General features: G+C 47.4%; 1 protein-coding gene and 2 non-coding genes across 13 annotated transcripts in view; all 3 read left to right on the top strand.

Moving 5' to 3' along the window:
* PUM1 (pumilio RNA binding family member 1) overlaps positions 1-17,920 on the top strand; it is a 124,262-nt gene extending 106,342 nt beyond the window's left edge. For 9 of the 11 annotated variants that reach the window (XM_045858624.1, XM_045858623.1, XM_045858617.1 and 6 more), the window contains 6 exons: positions 1,268-1,402; positions 4,027-4,164; positions 6,848-6,973; positions 8,611-8,732; positions 12,608-12,800; positions 16,084-17,920. In XM_045858624.1, coding sequence (XP_045714580.1) covers positions 1,268-1,402; positions 4,027-4,164; positions 6,848-6,973; positions 8,611-8,732; positions 12,608-12,800; positions 16,084-16,215 — 846 coding nt within the window. In that variant the 3' untranslated portion in view covers positions 16,216-17,920. The remainder of the gene's footprint in view (positions 1-1,267; positions 1,403-4,026; positions 4,165-6,847; positions 6,974-8,610; positions 8,733-12,607; positions 12,801-16,083) is intronic. The other 2 variants (XM_045858622.1, XM_045858618.1) reach the window with 1 other exon arrangement.
* Positions 2,227-2,297, top strand: LOC123832418. The gene has a single exon (XR_006788070.1). It is a non-coding gene; the product is annotated as a small nucleolar RNA SNORD103/SNORD85 (small nucleolar RNA).
* On the top strand, positions 13,622-13,692 carry LOC123832417. The gene has a single exon (XR_006788069.1). It is a non-coding gene; the product is annotated as a small nucleolar RNA SNORD103/SNORD85 (small nucleolar RNA).
* Positions 17,921-22,426: the final 4,506 nt, after the last annotated feature.

Here is a 22,426-nt window from a genome sequence, read left to right as displayed (position 1 = left end):
CTTTCTTTCTTTTTTTTTTTTTTTGGCAATGTCTGTTCCTTATATGTGAGATGTAATTGACATAATATTGTGTAGATTTTTAAGGTATACAGTGTATTGATTTAATACACTTACGTATTGCAAAAGGATTCCAACTGCAGTGTTAGCGAACACCTTCATTGTGTCACATAATTTGCCTTTGTGTGTGTGTGTGTGTGTGTGGTGAGAACATTTAAGTTCTACTTACTTAGCAACTTTTAAATATATAATATAGTATTACTTGCTCTAATCTTCATGTTGTCCAGCAGATTCCCAGAACTTACTCATCTTACAACTGGAAGTATAGTTTCTGAATGTTTTCCAGTTCGTTTGCAGCCGTGTTGCGTGTAACTGTGCAAGCAGATGATGCCCGTTTATTTTAGAAATGTGTTTAGAGAACCATTGTCCCCGTTTGATCCAGTATGTGACAATAGTTTCACTAAACATGTCATTTTTGGGGAAAATAATTCTGTAAGATAATTTTAGCACAATAAAGTGTTCTGAAAAATAAATTTTTTTAGGATTACTAGAGAATTATGTTTGAATAAGAATGCTAGTGTTTTTCATCATAAACTGTAATCATGAGGATCACTCAGCGTTTCTTCGGTCATCCTTCGGCCTTGGTGCCTTCATTTCCTTCATTAATGTGTTGTCTTTGGGAAGGATTAATGAGATTGTTGGATGAGTGTCTGTTCATTACTAAACTACACTGTCAGGAAGGTGGGGATTCTTGGCTTACCACTGGAGCCTTGGTGCCTTGGGATCCACAAACCCAAGCTATAAATCCAGAAAGGAGTGAAGCATTGAGGTGAAGAGTTCAGTACAGAGGGAAAGTGCTGAAACTATACAGTACCTGCCACAAAACAAATTTGTCAAGTTCTTACGTCTTTTTATTTTATTTTATTTATTTTTAGAGATAGGGGAAGGGAGGGAGAAAGGGGGAGACGCATATCAATGTGTGGTTGCCTCTCACATGGCCACTGCTGGGGACCTGGCCTGAAACCCAGGCACATGCCCTGACTAGGAATCAAACCAGTGACCCTTTGGTTTGCAGGCTGGTGCTCAATCCACTGAGCCACAGCAGCCAGGGCTGAAGCAAAGGTTTTTATAAACAAAAGGTGTAATAATAGGTGACTAACTTAAAAGGGGTATGCCAATGGTTGATGCAGAATAATGAATGAATGCTTTGCTTTCTCTGGTTTCTTTCCTTCTATCTAAGTAATGGTGTTCACCCACACATTATGTCTAGTTTGGCAGCCTTGAACAGCAGCTGGCTTTGGCAGAACGGATTCGAGGTCATGTCCTGTCATTGGCACTGCAGATGTATGGCTGCCGTGTTATCCAGAAAGCTCTTGAATTTATTCCCTCAGACCAGCAGGTACTTGTAAGTTTCCCCTTTAACTTTTCTCTTGGTGTTTGATGTTTCTCCGTGGTACATGTAGTGAACCTTGTGAATTGTCAGCTTTTACTTTTCTTTTACAGTTTTTCTCGGTGCTTGTGGCTGCCCTTCTGTGCATGGCAAGCATGAACTGTGCAATTTGTAAATTTACAGTAGATAAGTGTCTTGTTAAGACCATGGGTTTCAAACACTTTTTTCTCTTTGACAACTTAGGCTTTAGTAGTTGCAATTTTACAGGTGGGCTTTTTGTTTGGCAAGAGTTGAAAGATATATACTCATAAGTTGTCATTTTCTTCAGCCTGAACTGACCATTCCAACAAAGCAAGCATTAATCCAGTCCACCTTTCATTTTCCTTCACTTGCTCACTCTCATTCATTCACCCACCACCATTTACCAAATGAGTGCCTGTCTGCCAGCCGACCACAGCGTGGGGGAAAGGGCGGTGGAAAGCAGTGGTGAGAGCATGTGCCCCGAGTCTTCGAGGGAGGCTTTGCAGGAGGAGAAGTCCAGGCTAAAGAGGAGTCAGACAGGAGAACAGGGAGAGGAGTCTGCAGGGTTGGGTGCTGTGTGTGGGAGCTGACCTCGGAGGTGCCTACCGTGGCCCACGGCTTCAGGAGCAGCCACGACACAGGTCCCACCAGCTTCACCCAGCCCCACAGAGACCACGGGGCCCAGGAAGCCTAATAAACTCCCAGGCAGGTGCGCTGCAGCTTTGTTTGTGCTGTGAGCCTTGGGGTACCTCTGATCTGAACCCTCGGCCTCTGGGCCCTGGCCTCACTCAGCCCTTGACGGGAGGGGATGGCCTTGTTCTGGCAATGATGAGCCACTTGCCCTCACTGAGAACAAAGTTCGGTAATGAGAATCTAGTTCTGAGCCAGACGAGGCGCCTGCCACGTGCAGTTCAAAGCAGAACCAAGCAGAACACGGCATTGGTGTTGGTGATGGCAGCCGAGGGCTGGGGGAGTCCAGAGTCCTTGTGTTGTGAGACTCGGAGGTGTGCAGGCCGGGAGGCTGGGGAGGTGCAGGGAAGGTGGGAGCCTATTTTCTGATTGGATCACAACAGTGTAGTTTTCACCTGCCCCCCCTCCCTCAGCTGCTGTACTTTCTCCCCTGTGTTTCTGTATGTGTTTTCCTCGTCTGGTTTTCTGACATCTTGTTCTGGGCCTAAACTTCTCCTCCTGCTATGGATGATTTACTGTTTTCTAGATACAAATTTATTATTTTGTTGAAATGAACTCATCTCTAGTGGTTTCTTTGGACTTAAGAGAATATTTAGGGAAGCCACTTCCCCTTCATCTCCATTATAGGTGTTCCTTGCCTTTATATAGGCATCATTCTCTACTTACCCCACACTTACATTTCCAGAATAAATTTTTTTTCTGACATTTGATTAATTGCTTTAGGAAACTGTCCCGAGTTTATTGCCCCTTGCTTGTTTGTCCCTGGCATTGTAATCTTGATTTTTAAAAATTGGAGCATCTCTTAGATGCTTTGGCATATTCAACATCTTCAGAATTTAAGACTTTGCATTCATAAATGTCACCATTTTATATTGGCTTGTCGTCTTCCACCATAAATATGGAGTCGGTACAGTGGGACTGATATATAGAGATTGGGTACAGCAGGGAAATTGGGTAGCAAGTCCCAGGTTCCTAGACATGGGTGATGCAGGTATTCAGCTTCAGGAGACCTGAGGGAATACATTTCAGGGAAGGGGTCTAGTCCAAGGTCTCATCTCGTTTTCTGTGCCCTGGTCATTCCCATTCATGCCCTGCACACACACACCCTTCAGCATTCGTCCTCTGTGTGTTCCCTGGGTCTGGGCGCTTGTCAGTAAGTGACTGTGAGTACTGTTCTTGCGGACATCACAGTCACTGTGCCCTGGTGGAAGCATCATGTTGGAAACATCACAGACCTGGGCTAGAGTTCTGATTTGGTCAGTGTCTGTAGTTTTCCCATACGTTACTGAACACTTTTCAGGTTCCATTCCTTTATAGATTTCTGTATGGTTTCTTTATACATTTGGCAGGTGGCTTACTGACACGCACTGCCTGGCCACACATCGGAGCCATGTTGGACTCTTGGCAGTGTCTGTCTGGGATTTTAAGAAGTCATTTAATTTGTCTGTCTTGGCTCCCATATCTATAATATTCAGTCCATAGGATTGTTATGAGGGTTCATTAAGTCACAGCAGTTAAAAATATGCCTAGCCTAGAGTGACCTCTAGGTTAACAACTGTTAATAATGATGTGCACCTTACAGGGTTGTCTTAATAGAAACATGTTGAATTGCATGTGAAATTCTCTGATAAAGTGTAGTTAAATATAGGCTCCATTCTGTTTGAAGATGTCTACATTTTTAATCTCCCAGGGGTCTTTTGCAAGTTAGAATAGTTTTTAGAAGACTGGTTGCTGTTACAGGAAGTTTGCTAATGTGGGTGAAGTCTGTTCATCACTCACTGCCATAGTGCCACGGTTGAGTTGTCTCCCTTCATTACCATGGGTCTCCTTTCCACTCAGTGCTTTTGTGTTTGGTAAGGAGAACATTGATTGTCCAGGTGTGTGCTCGCTGTGATTCTGGTGGTGCTTTCTTTCCTTGTCCCCAATAGAATGAGATGGTTCGGGAGCTAGATGGCCACGTCCTGAAGTGTGTGAAAGACCAGAATGGCAATCACGTGGTTCAGAAATGCATTGAATGTGTGCAGCCTCAGTCTTTGCAGTTTATCATCGATGCGTTTAAGGGACAGGTAAGTGACTTAGGAAAGAAATAAGGGAAACAAATTGACGTGCGTTTCCATTGTGAGCAGAGAGGAGGGCAGGGTTTGTGGGGAGTCCTCAAGAGCTGCAGTAAAGAGCAGCTCTGTTCAGTGGCGTCAGACACCTGGCTCTGCACCCACGTTGGTTCCTCCCTCAGCTGCCCGTGGGTCTTATCTGCACTGTGCAGATGTCTGCTCCTGTTGGGACGAGTTAGTCATCGGAGTGGTTATGGTTAAATCTCACATTTGAAGAATAAAGTTTTTCCTTTGGCTAAGTACTGTTTATCTTGGTATTTAAAAATTTTAATCACATTTTAAAATTCAAGTAATTTACAGAACTAATCTTGCAGGTTATACATGAATGTGTTTAAAATAACAAGGTGTTTCTTGCTTGATTTTTTTTTTCTTTGTGGGGCGGGTAGGGTGGTGATCAGGTTGATTTGAACCCTGCTAATTGGTGGCACAGCTATAAATAGCTTTTATTTATTTATTTTCATTTAGCTGTGTGTCATAAGAGCCTGTATGTTCCTAGTATCAGCTTCTGAGCACAATTTTCTTATGCCATGGTTTTTCTCGAGTTGCCCTTTAATTCACTGTTGTCATTAACTCCTCATACCCCTCTTAAGCTAGGTGGGGCAAGAGAGTAAAATACACCTTCTTGGGTGATCAAATTTTTTTCAAAAAAGGGAATAACAAGTAGATTTTTCAGGTGTAGTTATGTGTACTGCTAAGCCTAGATTGAAATGGGACTTTAGAGTTTTTTAGGTTTGGGGATTGTTCAAATATGGCAGGGGAATGTAAATTACAGACATTAACCCAGGGAGTTCTTGGTATTTTCTGAGTTAATGGGGGCGGGGATCTTTTTACTTCAAAATTAAGATCTTATATTTTTCAAAATATGTAACTGAGAAAGTGAAAGTATTATTAAATGACTAAATGGGAGAGAATATTTTCAAGATGGAACTGCCAAAGAGCTGGTTAGCAGAATATATAAAGAATCCCTGTAATCAAAGAGAACTATATAAATTAATGTGAAAATAGGCCAAAAGCTTGGATATGTAGAAGAAACGCAAATTGCTTGTGGACATATGAAAAAATAACTCCACTTTAACAATCAGGAATATTATGCAAAGTAGAGCCACAAATGACAGGCCACTTCCTACCCACCAGTTGCTATGTATTGGCAGGAGTGTGGGGTGTGATCCACCGCTCCTGGGAATAGATACTAGCACAGCCATTTGGGAAAATAATGTAGTATCTTCTTTCAGGATCAGCACTTTTATTTTCTGAGACTTAGCACTCCTGGCCGAGTTGTATACCTCGTGAAACATTTGCAGATGTACATCACTGGACGTATTTAGACATGTTCAAAGCAGCATTATTCTCCTGGTGGGGAAAAAAAATTTATCCAGGTGTCCATTAGCTGAGAATTGAACAAAAAATTCTAAAATAAAAACCTTGTGTACTCAACATTATACTGTACAGCTATACAGAGTAAACTTCAGAGGCCTACTGTATTATAAGCAAATATTTGAAACATAAAATTGAGTGAAATAAGTTGTTCCAGACTGTGTATTAGCATTTCTGTAGTTACAATCGAGCAGAACCACACAGTATGCTGTGTGAGGATATAGTTACACACGCGAAGCTACAACATAAAACCATACATGAGGCAAGTGGTGCAGCGACTGACACTTTGAAACATCTAATAAGTGTTAGCTGTTGTCATATTTTTACAATTATTGTCATTTTTAAGGTTTTATTTATTTAGTTATTCATTTTTAGAGAGAAAGAAGGAGGGGGAGTGAGAGGGAGCGACATTGTTTGTTGTGAGACAGAAACGTCAGTGGGCCGCCTCTCCCGACGCATCCCAAGCAGGGTTCCCGCAGTGCAGGCTGGTGCCCTGACTGGGCGTCAGGCTGGCGACCTTTCGCTTTGCAGGGCCACACCGAGCCCACTGAGCCAGACCAGTCGGGGCGTATTGTCATTATTCTCAGTAACAGACCTGAGTTGCAAGCTGGCCCAGGTCATTTGGCCAGGAAGGGCAGAGTGGGGATCAGGTGGTTTGGACTTGAAGCCTGTGTCTTATCTCCCGCCAGACCCAGCAAAAGAGCTTTTCTTACATAGTGCCAGAAAACACCCCAGTTCAACTCAGAATGCTACTTTGTGATGCCACTCAGGATTGGATCCCACCCCCTTTTCTGTCCCCGCACCCCACCCCCACCCCGTCCTTTCACACGGACTCCTAAACCAAGTGTATTTTTCACGACCTCACTCATCCTCTTCCTTTCTAGGCTCCTTGGAAAAGTCTTTTTCAGCTCTAAATTTATGTATATCTTGGAATTTTTAGAGTAGTTAAGAGAAGGGTTTACAAACACACGTGCATACACACTTTACTATTTATCCATAGAGAGAACTTAATGTCATATTTATAATTTGAGATTTTGAGTCATACTAGAAAATAATCCCCTGGCTCTGTCATTTACTATCTGTATGACTGCTGGCACGTTATGTAAACTTACAGGAACTTCAGTTTTCTCATCTGTATGTAGAGAATAACCACGACTGTCTGTCAAGGTCATTGTGAAGATTAGTGGGATAATGTATATTAACAATCTGAAGCATTAGAACTGACAGTTGTTATTTTTGGCTTTCTTACTTATGTTTGGCCTAGGTATTTGCTTTGTCCACGCATCCTTACGGCTGCCGAGTGATTCAGAGGATCCTGGAGCACTGCCTCCCTGACCAGACACTCCCTATTTTAGAGGAGCTTCACCAGCACACAGAGCAGCTTGTACAGGTAGTGGAGTTGCCAGTAGAGTAACTGCAAACACCTGTGGGCTCGTGCAGGCCCAGAGCTTGTGTGTTTTCTCAGCACAGGTATCCATTCCAGCAGAGGGTGACGTTAGTGTGTTTAAAATGCCCACTGAAGCTTTTGGGCAAGTGTTCCTTTAAACCGGCCTGGTTCGTGTTTTGTGAATGTGGGTAACAACTAGAGCCTGGCCTCGGAGCAGAGAGATACGCCCGCCAGAGCTCTGCTGTGGGCCAGCCAGCTGTGGCACCGGTGGCAGGCCATTTAACCTCTCTGGTCTCAGTTATATCATTTCAAATTAACTAAGTGGATTGGTTGATTGCTTCTAGCTCTGATGCTTTCTTTTGCATCTACCACTACAAATTTCTCCCATGTCATACTAACTGTTTGACCACTTCTGCATATAGTATGTTATACTGAAGCAATTTTCTTAAAGCCAGAATTTATATATATTTAAAATACCCAAAGGCCCAAAGATGTCCTGAAGTAATTTTTTGTTGTTGTTAGCATTTGTTTTTTGTTTTGGCATGAAGTGTGATATTATAAATGTATTAAATATTCATTGTAGAAGAATTTGAAAATGTAGAAATTAACAATAAAACAAAAGAAATGATCATAATCCTACTATCCAGAAGCAAACATACTTGGCATTGGTACTTTTTAAAAATATTACTTGTATGCTCTTAATTTTTTACATCTTACCAAAAAGTCCGTTTGCCTCTGGAACTCCTTACACACATTTATTTTCTCAAAGTGTCGTCTTTCACTTTAGATGAATGAGGCTATCCATTATGTGCTTGTAGTGTTTATTTAATCAGGCATTGTCTGTTTTATTAGACATAAACTTTGTTTCCAGTTTTTCTTTGTTGTAGACAGGCACAGTGACTGTCTGCATATTTCTGTTTGAGAGAAAAGTATTTCTTTATTCCCACCTACCTTTGCTTTTTTGTTCGTGTGTGTGTGTGTGTGTGTGTGTGTGTGTGTGCGCGCGCGCGCGCGCACAATATTTTATGAAGAACCCAACTAGGCCCTTTGGAGATTATATATATATATATATATATATATATATACACACACACACACACACACATACATATGCACACACATATATTTGTGTGTGTGTGTGTGTATTCCATTGCCTAGTAGTAATGTGTTCATGTTTTGTAATCATAGGAGAAATTATCATTACCTATTCTATTTTTAAAGTTCTTACGTGTTCATTAGTATTCAAGTAAGCCATCATAGTGTTACAGGAAAATAGGAGTTGATTAAGTATAAGGCTTTAGGTAACTCCCTGAACTCTTTTTAAAAAAAAGTGTGTATTTTTATTGTATAAACGTACCATAGTGTCCCCCACCCCCCACTGGATTTACTGGAGTGACACTAGGTAACAACGTTCTGTAGGTGTCTGGCTCACAGTTCTGCAGCTCTGAGTGGTTGTGTGGTCACCGCCCCAGTCAAGTCCCGTTCATCACCGTTTGTCCCCCCACCCCACCCCCACCAATCCTCCCTGCCCCCCGTCAGCACAGTGTTGTGTGTGTCCATGAGCTTTTTCATTTTTTTGAGGCCCCCCAAATGAACTCATTTTTACATAAATTTTATGTCTTCTTTTGTTTCTTAAACAGGATCAGTATGGAAATTATGTAATCCAACATGTGTTGGAGCATGGTCGTCCTGAGGATAAAAGTAAAATTGTAGCGGAAATTCGAGGCAATGTACTTGTATTGAGCCAGCACAAATTTGCAAGGTATGAGCTTTGAATTACACGGGCTGTTTTCCAGAGGAGAGGATTAAATAGTATTTTAGGTCTAAAGAGAAAGAAAGAATTTTCATTTTTTTAAAAATGTTTATTTTTCTTAAAGTATACATAGTTTAAAAAGTTAAATAGTTCTGCTACAAAGCATAAAACATAAGAAATCCCTTAGTGGGCTCCTCATTTCCCTCATTCCTCTGATCAGTGTGACTTGGTCGGAGCACTGTCCTGTAACTGAAAGGTCTCCAGTTCAGTTCCCAGTCAGGAAGCCTGCCCGAGTTGTGGGCCAGGCCCCTGGTTGGGACACGTTCAGGAGGCAGCTGATTTGTGTTTCTTGTGTCGATGTTCTACCCCAGCCCCCTGAGTGAGAATAAAATAAATTTTTAAATAGAAAATATAGGTTTTATACTTTGATAAACTGAACATTTCATTAACTTGTTTAGAATTACGAAATGTTCTTTACTCAGTTTCCTCTTTGACACATGAATTAAAAGACAGTGTATCATATATATGTGTATGTATATACACATACATATATATATGCGCCTTCATAGTCTTCAAATCTCTTTTTCATTCTTCCTGTTTTACCAGCTTAAGCATGAAGTGCACTAGTCTTTCTCAGGTTGTGAAGGATGTTTTAGGGAACTTATAAGGTGCATAAATTGGAGAAGAAAGGGATGGCTCTCTGATGGCCTAGTGGTTTGGCTTTCTAATAGACACTGTATAACCTACCATACACATAACGCAGTACTTTATATTTTTCTTTCTTTTTATAAGGGTTTTTATTTTTATTGTTTATTTGAGAGAGCAGGGAAGGTTGGGGGTGAAACATTGATGTGTGAGAGAAACATTGACCAGTTGCATCTTATCCTCAACTGGGGACCTGGCCCGCACCCCAGGCATGGGCTGTGACTGGGAGTTGAACCAGTGACCTTTTGGTCCACAGGCTGATGCTCAATCCACTGAGCCACACCAACCTGGGCTATATTTACATTTCTCTTCTCTGATTTTTAGGACAAATTGCAGGGCTGTGTGACTCATAATCTTGATGTTTTTAAATGGTTTATTTTTTGTTTGTAAAATCTTTAAACATTACAGCATGGAAAATGGAGAAAAGAAATAAAGGCTCCCATAGATCCAGAGTCCTGGTGTCCTGATCGCGTCAGGGGTTATCTTGTAGGCCTTGTGTTGTTCCCACACCCCGCCCCACCCCGACCAGGGAAATGGGTGTCTGAGCCTCTCAGGTCTCTCCTTTGGGTCACTGTGCAGTGTACTTTTTGTTCATTGTATTTGATCTCTCACCCTTGGATATAGTGTAAGTGTTACTGTTACAAAGATCTGTGGTCAGGTGATGACTGAGCAGCTACTGTAGGCCCTGCTCTTGCACAGATAACAGCACATTGTGGACAAAATGCCAGAAAACAACCTGAAGGAATTAAGGAGTGGCCAAGAACAGATAGATTGGAGGGTGGGAGGGGGACTATTGATATTTGGAAGGAGGTGATTGCACTGGGAAATGCCCCTCCCTCCCCTTAAAATTTTTTTATTGTATTAAGATGTAATTGACATATAACTGCAACAAAATGTGTTGGTCTGATACATTTACATATTGCACTGTGATAACTACAGTTGTGTTAGCTAACACCTTTATGTCAGTCATGTGATTATCTTTTTATTGTGTTGAGAACCATTATGATTTAGTCTCTTAGCCTCTTCTGAATTTTTGTAATATAGTATTGTTGACTATAATCAGGGCATTTTCTATTTTTAATGGCTTTTAGCCTATAGACTATTCTCAGGCTGCTCCAAGCTGGGCTCCTATGTTGGGGTAGGAAATCTCCAGTATTCCCAGAAGGCAGGGTTTGGGGAAATCACGGCAGTAGACATGACAGAATGACAGGGAAGAAATCCTGGAAAGGAGGAGAACTTTGGGGGTGGGGTTCCTGTATTTTAAACTCCCCAAATGTCTGGTTGACTCCTCAGTCACAGTTGCATGGGACACACTCCAGGCGGCCCAACCAGAGCTAAAGAAATGCACCGGGATTTCACCTGCTGCCTCCTGCGTGGGAGTAGCTCACAGCTTGAGCTCAGTCAGCTTAACACCATTAAAGAAAGTGGGTGTGGGAGCAGTATTCTTTGGAGGAACATAAAAGAACTCAGTGTCTATAGTATATCATTTTCTGTGTCTAGATAACAGGAAAATGCGACCTGTGCTCAACAAAAAAAGCAAGAAGAAAACGGAAAAAAAAAAACCCCACCCAGATGTTGGAGTTAGCAGAAGAGGATTATAAAGTAGCTATTTTAATTATACTCAAGGATGTAAAGGGAAATATGCTAGAAATGAATTAAAATATAGCAAATGTTAGTAGAGAATTAGAAGCTTTATTGTAAGAGAAAAAAATGGAAATTAAATATATCATCTAAAATAAAATTTACTATATGGCGTTAAGAGTAAATTAGAGTCCTGTCTGGTGTGGCTCAGTGGATTCAGTGCTGACCTGCACACCTAAAGGTCACCAGTTCGATCCCAGTCAGGGCACATGCCTGGGTTGCAGGCCAGGTCCCCAGTAGGGGGTGTGCAAGAGGCATCCGATCAATATATCTCTCAAATTGAAGTTTCTCTCCTCTTTCTCCCTTCCCCTCTCTTTAAAAATAAATAAATAAAATTTTCATCAATATTCACTTTCCTAACTTAAAAAATAGAGACAACAGAAAAAGCAACCATTAAAATTGAAAACAGATCAGTAGGAATAAACCAAAAAAATAGATTAGCAACTTCCTGACATTTTTGGTGGCAACTCAGAGTACACAGTAAATTTTTATTGACCTTACAGTACAGGCGCGTGTGCGCACATGCCACCAAACCTGTGTTGTCCATGGCTCTGATACTCAGCTATTCTGTTTCAGTTCTTAAAATGAAGCTGGTCACAAATCACTAAGTTGATTTTATTCCCACTAAGGGACTAGAAACCACAGTTTCAGAAATAATAGAATAAACCTTAAAGACAGAAACCATATTGATCATGTGTTACAGTGGAAGCCTGTGGCCACTTGGGATTCCGTGGTGACAGCTGATCTGCCTGCCAGCTTGCTTTCTTGACAGACAGTGCTGAGGACCGAGTCCTCCACCCAGAAGAATGAATGTCCTGCCCCCGATCCATTTAGCAGAAAGTTGTGTTCAAATCCTTACCCCTTTGTAGAGAAAGTGGGTCTGGAGTAGATGAAGACACATCCAACCAAGCAGTCGTGAAAAGTGTGGGGTTTTTTTCAGAACATTCGTGGCTGGCTTCGTGCTCCCTGAACCAGGCTGCCTTCTCTGCAGAGGGAGCGGCCAGTGGCCGTGAGGTGCATTCCCACAGTGCCACGCATTCAGCTCATGCCGGACCTGCACAGTGCTGCAGAAGGAAGGCAGGGGGAAGTTTTTCTGTATTTTCTATTATCACTGTATCCAGTGGTAGAGGCTATTATATTAAATTAGTTTTGATAGCATAGCACACCGGATTTGATATATTCTTTCACTCGATGTGTCTGTAGAACTTGGCATCAGGGATGTTGACGTAAGACTTGTTCCTGCTCTCAGTAAGCACACAGAAGGGAAGACAGGTTTTGATTTATGTTGAAATGATGCTCATTTACCAGTTTGGCTGTTAACCAGTGTTGTGAACCTTGTGTTTAAATCCCTTCACTTAACTTGGGCGTGGTTCACTTTGGAAGCCACAGATGGCAAAGGTGGAGGGTCTCAGAACCAGTCAATGACACTCTTTCAAAAAATGTTAAGATCTCTTGCTGCTGATCCTGAGGTCAGGGCAGAGGCCAGACAAGCACCGGGTCCCTGTTTCTGAGAGTTGTCCCTGGATGTCTCCTTGCAGCAACGTCGTGGAGAAGTGTGTCACTCATGCCTCCCGCACGGAGCGTGCTGTGCTCATCGATGAAGTGTGCACCATGAACGATGGTCCCCACAGTGCCTTATACACCATGATGAAGGACCAGTACGCCAACTACGTGGTCCAGAAGATGATCGATGTGGCAGAGCCAGCCCAGCGGAAGATAGTCATGCATAAGGTAGGCCAGGCTGGGTGGGGCTCAGAGAGTGTGAGGCCTTGGGTCCTCCATGTTTCTGAATGCAGAGCAGGGCGGGCATCTCGCTTTTTTTTTTTTTTTTGCAGAATTTGTCACTGGATTGTGCCTCATACTGTGCTCCTCTTTCCTTTATCTGGAGTGGCCACTGCCCCATGTTTGCCACCCCTCCTTTATCAAAAACTCAGTCCTTGGGGGAGATTTCCATCCCTCATCTTCAGGCCATGCTTTTATCCACTTTCTCCTAGGAGACCAGCTTCTCAGTCCAACAAATCAGCCTGCTTGCCTTACTTCCTTTTCTCCTTACTCACCCCACCACCATTCACCGAATGAGTGCCTGGGCTGGCACATGGGCCTGATACCCACTCCGGGCCAGACGCCAGCACAGAGATGACAGACTCATCCCTGCCGGCCGACCACAGCGTGGGGGAAAGGGCGGTGGAAAGCAGTGGTGAGAACATGTGCCCCGAGTCTTCGAGGGAGGCTTTGCAGGAGGAGAAGTCCAGGCTAAAGAGGAGTCAGACAGGAGAACAGGGAGAGGAGTCTGCAGGGTTGGGTGCTGTGTGTGGGAACTGACCCTGGAGGTGCCTGCCATGGCCCACGGCTTCAGGAGCAGCCACGACACAGGTCCCACCAGCTTCACCCAGCCCCACAGAGACCACGGGGCCCAGGAAGCCTAATAAACTCCCAGGCAGGTGCGCTGCAGCTTTGTTTGTGCTGTGAGCCTTGGGGTACTTCTGATCTGGACCCTCGGCCTCTGGGCCCTGGCCTCACTCAGCCCTTGACAGTGGAGGGGATGGCCTTGTTCTGGCAATGATGAGCCACTTGCCCTCACTGAGAACAAAGTTCGGTAATGAGAATCTAGTTCTGAGCCAGACGAGGCGCCTGCCACGTGCAGTTCAAAGCAGAACCAAGCAGAACACGGCATTGGTGTTGGTGATGGCAGCCGAGGGCTGGGGGAGTCCAGAGTCCTTGTGTTGTGAGACTCAGAGGTGTGCAGGCCGGGAGGCTGGGGAGGCGCAGGGAAGGTGGGGGGCCTGCGGAAGTTTGGGGCATGTCTGCTCACTCCCCCAGCACTCACTCATTAAGCACCTGCGCTCTGCAGCAGCCCCTCTCACCGGGGCCGCTGTGCTGGCGAGTGCTGCGGGATGAGGCACAGATAGTTACAGTGGGGCTGGGGACATATTGAGAGCCCTGTGAGAGTGGTGGCAAGGTGCCTCTTCTAATGTGGGGGTACAGAGAAGGCTCCCCAAGAGTGACACTGGAATCAAGCCCTGAAAACCTCTCCAGGCAGAGGGAACCTAGTGTGTGAAGGTTTGGAAGCAGGAGACAAGACTGTGTTTGAAGTAGTAGAGCAGGTTCATTATGGTGCCAAAATCACATTTACATTTCAAATCCTTGTCCTGGCCCCGGACGGCATGGCTCAGTGGACCGAGCGCTGGCCTGTGCACCGAAGGGCTGACCGCATTTCCGGTCACCTGCCTGGGCTGTGGGCCAGGTCCCCGGTGGGGCCTGTGACAGGCATCTGATCACTGCTTCTCACACTGATGCTTCTCTCCTTCTCTCTTTCTCCCTTCCCCTGTCTCTCAAAATAAGTGAACAGTCTTTTTAAAGAATGTCCCAACTGGTGAGGAACGTGGAGAATGGGAAGCAGATGCGGCCGTGAGGAGACTGTGGGGGGGGCCTCTAAGGTCGCTGGGCCGAAGAGAAGTGGGCAGGCAGGGTGGGGCTTGGCGGCTGGTTGGTTGAAGGAGTCGGTCCTAAGAGTCTAGCGAGCTGAGAGTTGTCCGCTCCTCCCCTGCCAGGCTGTGCTCTTCTGAGCAAGAGGAAAGACTGCGAGTGGAGTAGGTGACTACTCTGCACCTCCCTTCACATAAGTAAAAAGTGAAGCTCCCCGATAGAACCCGTGCGCGCACTCACGGTGGTTAGTGCTGCTGTGCCGCGGAGGAGAGGTGTGAGGGCTAAGTGCCGGGACCCCTCAGCCGGCTGGTCCCAGAGAGGGCTACAGAGAGCCAGCGGCCCACTTTCGTGCGCCGACAGAGACACCAGCCGTGTGCACAGTCCCCACCGCAGCCCGAGTGAACATGCAGCCGCATCACGTTCCTTTTCACCGATGAGTGCTGGGGGGTTAGGCAGGCGTCTGGTCGCCCAGCTCAGAACCCACGCTAACGGCTGTTACTAATAATCTGTTGTCCTCAGAGGCTTCTAGGTGAGAAGGTCATAGCTGATGGAAGTCTGGGGCTTCTAGAGCTGCCTGACCCCTCCCTGCTGTGCGGACACAGCAAAGGAGACGAGTGCCGCCGGGCCCCCCGCCCCCGAGCACTCAGCCGGGAGGGCTTGTCAGGGAGTCTGAGGGCGCAGGAGCCGGTGTGTGTGGGAGTCACGGTTCTCACCTGTGGGTGCGGGGTGGTGGCTAGTGAAGCGAGTGGTTGTGAACACATGTGTTACGCCCTGCAGCTGACGTACACAGAAAGCTCCGTGAGCTCACAGGAGGGGAAAGGTGGTCTGGTTACCTGGGACACGCGGGGCTTCTTGATGTGGATCTGCCCAGGGAGGGGAGGGCAGGACGGAGGGCAGTGCTGGTGGCGCTGAGCCGAGTGGGCTCGGAGGGGGCAGTGAGGCTGGTGCAGCAGGGTGAGCACGGCAGCGACGGAGGTGGTTTGCCCAAATTCCTGTGCTGTCCCTTACTAGCCATTTAACTTTGGGTGGGTGATTTCACCACTGTGCCTGCATCTTTTTCATCAGTGAAATGGAGACAATCACACCTCTCTTGGGAGGCTTAAATTAACCAGCCTGGCTCCTGTGAGTCATTTTTATTGTCATTAGTAGCTTTCTGTGATCCTCTGTGAACTGGAGGACGGGGTCAGGTGGTGAGTTAGGCTCCGCGGTGCCCTGGAATAACCCCCTCTCGGGAGACCCAGGGCGGGAGGTGCTGCCCGCCTGCCCCAGGGAGGCTCTGTGCAGGTGGGGTGGGTGTGGGATCGTCGGGGTGTGCTTCCTTCCCGGACTGTCGCGGGCGTGGTCCACGGTTGTCCCGCCTCCACTCCAGAGTCCTCACACCCCGCGTGAGCACGCGGGGTAGTAGCTGCTCTCCTCGTGTGGCCGGTCAGCACAGCTCTAGGATGCCGGCACTTCGGCCGCACCAGTGAAAGGTGTTGCTGGAGGCCGTGCGTTCCTGCAGGCGCCGCGGTGCCCAGGAGGAGCCCGGCGCCTGCCTGCCCGCCGCTGTTTTCAGACCAGAATGACACAGCCTGTGCTTCCTCTGCAGATCCGGCCCCACATCGCGACCCTGCGCAAGTACACCTACGGCAAGCACATTCTGGCCAAGCTGGAGAAGTACTACATGAAGAACGGCGTCGACCTAGGGCCCATCTGCGGCCCCCCTAATGGTATCATCTGAGGCAGCGCCACCCTGTCCCCTCATTCCCACTGACCTCACTAGCCCACTGGTGAATCCAGCCAGCAACCAGAAATGCTCTAGTGCAGAATCTGACATGGCTAAATGGTTGCGCCAGGATTACCTTCTCCAAAAAAAAAAAAAAAAAGAATCAAATCCACAAGTGGAAAAGCCTTTGTAAATTTAATTTTATTACACATAACATGTACTAATTATTTTTTTTAATTGACTAATTGCCCTGTTGTTTTACTGGTGTATAGGATACTTGTACATAGGTAACCAATGTACATGGGAGGCCACATATTTTGTTCAACGTTGTATCTATATTCCACACGTGCAGACTTTTCAGGGTGGTTGGTTTAACAAAAAAAATGTTTAAAATAAAAGAAAAAAGGTTTTTAACTCATTTGCCTTGCTGGCAAGTTTTGCAAATAGCTCTTCCCCACCTCCTCATTTTAGTAAAAAACAAAAATAAACCAAAAAAAAAAACCTGAGAAGTTTGAATTTTAGTTAAATGACCCCCAACTGGCATTTAACACTGTTTATAAAAATATATATATATATAAAATGAAAATTGTTTCAGAGTTGCTAAAGCTTCATTTTATTACATTAAGTTTATGAAACTTCTAAAAATTGCCTTTTTTGGAGACTGTTGCGCTGAGGAAGACGGTGGCGTCTGCTCCGTGACGCGGAGACGGGAGCTCCCGGGGTCTCTCAAGGCCGGGCAGGTGCGCTCGTTTACTGCCTGTTGGATTTTTGCTGTTAACGTCGAAAGGCAAAATCTTGATTATTTAGCATGAGAAAAAAATCCAACTCTGCTTTTGGTCTTGCTTCTATAAATATATAGTGTATACTTGGTGTAGACTTTGCATATATACAAATTTGTAGTATTTTCTTGTTTTGATGTCTAATCTGTATCTATAATGTACCCTAGTAGTCGAACATACTTTTGATTGTACAATTGTACATTTGTATACCTGTAATGTAAATGTGGAGAAGTTTGAATCAGCATAAACACGTTTTTTGGTAAGAAAAGAGAATTAGCCAGCCCTGTGCATTCAGTGTATATTCACACCTTTTATGGTCGTAGATTATAGTGTTGTATATTGTAAATTGTAATTTCAACCAGAAGTAAATTTTTTCTTTTGAAGGAATAAATGTTCTTTATACAGCCTAGTTATATGTTTAAAAAAAATAGCTTGGTTTTATTTGTCACCTAGTCAGACTGTAGCAAGATCCTTTCTAAATGTTATTCAAGATGATTCAGTTCACAGTAGTGTTTTTTTTTAATCCTAAAAAGTAATGTTTTGCTTATTTTGTGACAGTCGAAAGGACGTGCAAAGTTCAGCCCCTGCCCTCATCTTCCTCACAATCAGAGCCCCTCTCACCTTGTAAAGTGTGAATCACCCTTCCTTTTTGTACAGAAGATGAACTGTATTTTGCATTTTGTCTACTTGTAAGTGAATGTAACATACTGTCAAATCTCCTTGTTTGAATATAGAATTGCAACACTACACGGTGTACATTTCCGGAGCCTCGTGTATATTTCCAATGGACTTTTTTGCGAGCACACTTGTAACCATATGTGTATAATTAACAAACCTGTGTATGCTTATGCCTGGGCGACTATTTTTTGTAACTCTTGTGTAGATTGTCTCTAAACAATGTGTGATCTTTATTTTGAAAAATACAGAACTTTGGAATCTGAGTCTGTATGTTGCCTTTCCCCCACCCCCAGTGCAGTGCCTCAGGGCTGCCCTTTCTTTGTGCCTCTTTCTTTTTTGCTTCTTTTGTTTTTGTTTTGTGAGGGGGAAGGCGGTGGAGAGAATTGGAATGGAGAGAATTGGAATAGGGACTATGTGTCAAACTGGTTCTTGAGCCCAATTTGACCCAAAGAGGTTGGCTTTAGCCTGCCCAATGCTTTCAAAGTCAAGAGACTCCACGTTAGTCCAGATGTCCGACCTCTACTGAAGAATGAGGACACTCCTCCCTGGGCCCGGAGTCTGCACGCCAGCCGTGCGGGGTGTGGGGAAGAGCCTGAGGCCTGTGGCTCGCCCTCTTCCTCTTCAGTGATGGCCCCTGCCTCTTCGGGCCCTGGCTGTGCTCGAGAGCCAGGGGTCTGGGCTAGAGTGCAGCCAGTGACAGTCGTCACCAGCTGAGTTAAGCGTTGGGGCACCTGATTTTCCTAAGGTGGGGTTGTAGGTAAGGCATCTGGATGGCTGCCCAGTCTTCCCGGACCCCCAGCACCCCCTCCCAAGCCCCTTTCCTCTCTAGGCTGCTCCTGTCCTCACCCTGCCCACCCGCTGCTCCGGTGTCCTAGCTTGCTGATCCTCTACCTGGGGAGGAGGCCCTAGGCCATGAAGGTCACTGTCACACCTGTGGATGCCCACCTTCCCTTTATGGCCTTTTCCCCAGAAGCTGTTTGGGGAACCACTGCCACTAGAACATTGGCCTGTGTTGGCAACTACAGGGTCAGGGAGGCTGGACAGGAGCCACACGACCTCACACCTGGACATGGAACCCCAGGGTGGTCGCAGGAGAGAACTTTGCATGGTCCCCTCCCAAGGGTAAGGGATGCAATGGGGTCCCTGGGATAAAGAAAGAGGGAGCTGAGACAAGCAGATTGCGAGTTCAGAACCTGGTTTTGCTTCAGGGGCTGTAATCGGGTCCTGCTGAGGTCTCGGTGGCGCTGCCAGAGGTCGTGTTGGGCGGGCATCGAGAACCGTGGCTCTGGAGTGACTAGGTGCAACTGTGGGTCCCCCCACTCCGTGTCCTTGGGTGTGTCTTCATCTTGAATCAAGTTCCTTGCTGGAAGTGCATTGAAGGTGAAGATAACGTACGCGAAATGGTTCTCACATCATGCCAGGGCAAGTTTTGGCTACTAGGTAATGGTTTCACTGGACCCTTGTGGAGGCAGCCCAAGGGCAGGGTAGACCTGGTCAAGACGGGGGGGCTCGGGCCTCTCCCACCCGCCCACTGCCAGTGCTCTGGAGCGAGCCCGTCCCAGCTGCTTGCCTCCTGTCCAAGCGGGGCTGGTGCCTTCGAGTGGTGGCAGGAAAGAATTGTTAATAAGAGTCGAGTGCCCGGCGCATAGTAGGCACTCACGTGTCGGCTTTCTGTTTACACTTCATTACGGTTTTTATCTCCTTAGTACTCTTAGCATTTGATGAAATGTTTGGTTTTGTGGTCTTCGTTTGGTTTTTAGTGGTAACAAAGCAAGGTGCTCGGTTAGAAATACTACCATCCCCTCAACCCCTCTTACTTCCAGCCTGTGTGGCTTTTCAGTCAGACAAATACAGGGTTTCATTTCAACCGCCTCTTACTGCCCGGGTCATCATCCTTCTGAGCCCAGGTTCCCTCCTCTGCGACCCGAGGGAAGTAAAGACTAGTACCTGCGTCAGAGTTTGGTCGTGAGGACGAAGTCACACAGTTCAGTGAGGCACCCGGCACATGGGCACACCAAGTGGATGAATGGTATTGATCATCTTACCTTTAGTGTCACCCGCCCAGCAGCTCTGCACAGGTTTGGTGAGCAGAATCCTTGCCTGTCATGTAAAGAAATGTACATACAGTCATGTATCCTGAACCGACTGTTCAGGCATCTAAACAGATGGTTCCCACCCCTGGTCTTTCGTTGCAGCAGTCCTGGAAGAAGTGGGGTTGCTGATCCCCACCTTATAGGCATGGAAACAGGTTCCAGGTTCTGATGCAAGTCTTCAGGTCGGACCACCTTAGCGTACAGCCCTCCCCCCACAGGACTGAGTTCACGGAGCGGGCTGGACTTGCTCAGCGTCCACTTCCTCATTGGCCTGGACACTACTGCCCACTGCCGCCAAGGCTGCCCAAGGATGTGACGCTCTGGGCTGCCACTGCCCAGACACCAGCTTCTCGGTGTCCCTACAGTTTATACAACAATGCTCCACCCGGGCACAGTGCTTTACAGAGCGCGTTCACATTGAAGTTGGAAGCACGTGGGGCACTGGAGAGCAAAGCATTCATTTGAAGAGAGGGAAAAAAAAACCCCTGTGGCTTCATGTAGTTACCAGCTGCAGCCACACGAGGGTGCTGCCGCCTAAAGAAAGCAGCATACGGAGCGATGCCTGTGGGCTCCAGGTGCTGAGGTCCCGGCTGGAATGGCTTTCCTAGAGACCAGAGAGGTCTGGCACCTGCCTTAACACTAAGCTTCCCACCCTCTTCCTCCACAGCGGCCCCTGGACATAGGACTGGTGCCTCACTCTGGCTTGCGATGGCAGGGGATGGTCATGCATCGGGTTCATGGGCCTTTCACTCACTGTCACCTCTGGCAAATCCCTGACTTCTCCGTTTCCCCACCTGTCACCTGGAGGGGTAGCCCAGCCTCTGCCCCTCACAGGGGTGGCATGAGGTCAGGTGGCTGGGGCTGAGGAGGACAGTCCCAGGCCTCCATTTATGTGACCTGAGACCCTGGAGCCTCCTTCTGGGGCCCCATCCTTAGCTTATGCACCAAGCTTTCGTCCAACTAAAACCACCAAGTCTTTTCACCATGCAGCTGCCTAGCTCCAAACCCCAGCTCCTCTGGCCCTATGTGACCTTCATAAGTCGTTTGCCCTCTTATTCCTCCCTTTCCTCATCTGGAAAACGGGGATAACAATAGTCCCACTTCACAGGGGACGTGTGAAGCACTTGGCACGAGGCGGGGTGCGTAGCCAGAAATAGGGGTGTTGTTGTTGTTATTGTTGTTATTGCCTCCCAGTTTCCCCTGCTCTGTTGGGGTCCGGAGAGTTTTCACTAGGGTGACTCGTTAATTTATCCTGCAAACTGGGGCACTTTTAAATATGAAAGCAGATGCACTAAATCATTACCACATGTGGTGTCCATGCTCCCAGGGAGCCCCGCCTCCTGGTGTCCTCTCCCTGCGCGTGCGATAGGGCTGCCAGGAGCACCCGGATGTCGTGAGATGGTGGGAGTGTGACTTCTGAGGCTGGGCCGCGCCAGGCACTGGCTCCAGCTCGCTCGGTCTGGGACCCCTTGGTCACTTTCCAGGACGCCACAGGGTGAGGTCCATGGGAGGAGGAGCTGAGGGCTCCTGCTGGTAGCCGGTACTGACTCACCAGTCGTACTTGCCAGCTCGGAAGCAGAGATTCCTCCACCTTCCCGGCCTTCAGTGACTGCTACCCTGCTGAAACCCTGACCCCAGCCTCCTGGAGACGTGCCCCCGCCGCCCACCGGAACCCCCCCCCCCCCCCCCCACCCCGCCCCGGCTCAGCTGTTGCCCAGCTCCTGGCCCACAGAAGTTGGGTGGAATACTCAGTGTTTGCTGTTGTAGGCTACCGTGTTCGGGGGCGTGGGGGTTTGTTGTGCAATAATAGATAACAAATGCACTGCTCGAAACCTTGGATAGCCTAGCCTGTCCCCAGGCAAATCAGAAGGCCCGGTTCTCACTTTTGCCTGTGAGGCACGTGTTGCTCCAGCCTGTGCTGACCCTGAAGAGCCTGGTCCTGCCCCTGCCCCTGCCCCTCGCCAGGACTCGGGGGAGCTCTGGGTGTTCCTCAGGGCCCAGGGTGGGGGCAGGTCGCCGGTGGGGCTGGCACAGGGGCTCCCCAGAGAGCACAGCCATTCTGTCCCAGAGGGGGCTGGGCCTCTGTCCGTCTCAGTGGAGAGCGCCGAGACCTGCCCACCTCGGGCCTGGAGTGTCCCTAAGCAGAGAACGGCTGGCGTTACCGGCCGGCGGGGCTGCAGCTGTGGGCTCCTCTCCCTGAGCCGGGCGCTGCCCTGTGCTGCCCTCCCTCCAACCCTGGGAAGGGACGGCCACTCACGCTAACTTCAGGGGAGGAGCATGGCTCTAGGTCGCTGTCTAGCAAGTGGCAGGTGCAGGATCTGACCTCCAAGTTCCCCTGGCCTCTTCGCAGAGCTAGTGATAGCAGAGTCCCTCCCCGTGTCCCCTTCAGTCCCTGTCCCAGGGGGGCCTGCACAGTGCTGGGAATTCCGCCCCATGTCTGCCCCTTACAGGTGAGGAGGCTGAGGCCCAGGGCGAAGGCAGTGATGGCTCAGGGGCACCCAGAGGGTGAGGGACAGAGGAAGGGCCTGTCCTGGGTACATCCGCTCATCTCCTGCCCTGGGGGGCCAGGCCCTGGGGCTCAGTCCCTGGAGGGTGGGGGTTGAATGCAAGTCTCTAGAAATCTCGCAGACCCCCCCCATATCAGTCCCATGTGACACACGCAGTGTACCCAGCCAT

The sequence above is a fragment of the Phyllostomus hastatus genome, unplaced genomic scaffold, assembly GCF_019186645.2.
Source record: "Phyllostomus hastatus isolate PE091 unplaced genomic scaffold, TTU_PhHast_1.1 phas_scaffold_182, whole genome shotgun sequence".
Lineage (NCBI taxonomy): Eukaryota > Metazoa > Chordata > Mammalia > Chiroptera > Phyllostomidae > Phyllostomus > Phyllostomus hastatus.
Note: the sequence above shows the minus strand (reverse complement) of the source record. Positions and strands in the feature narration are given on the sequence as shown.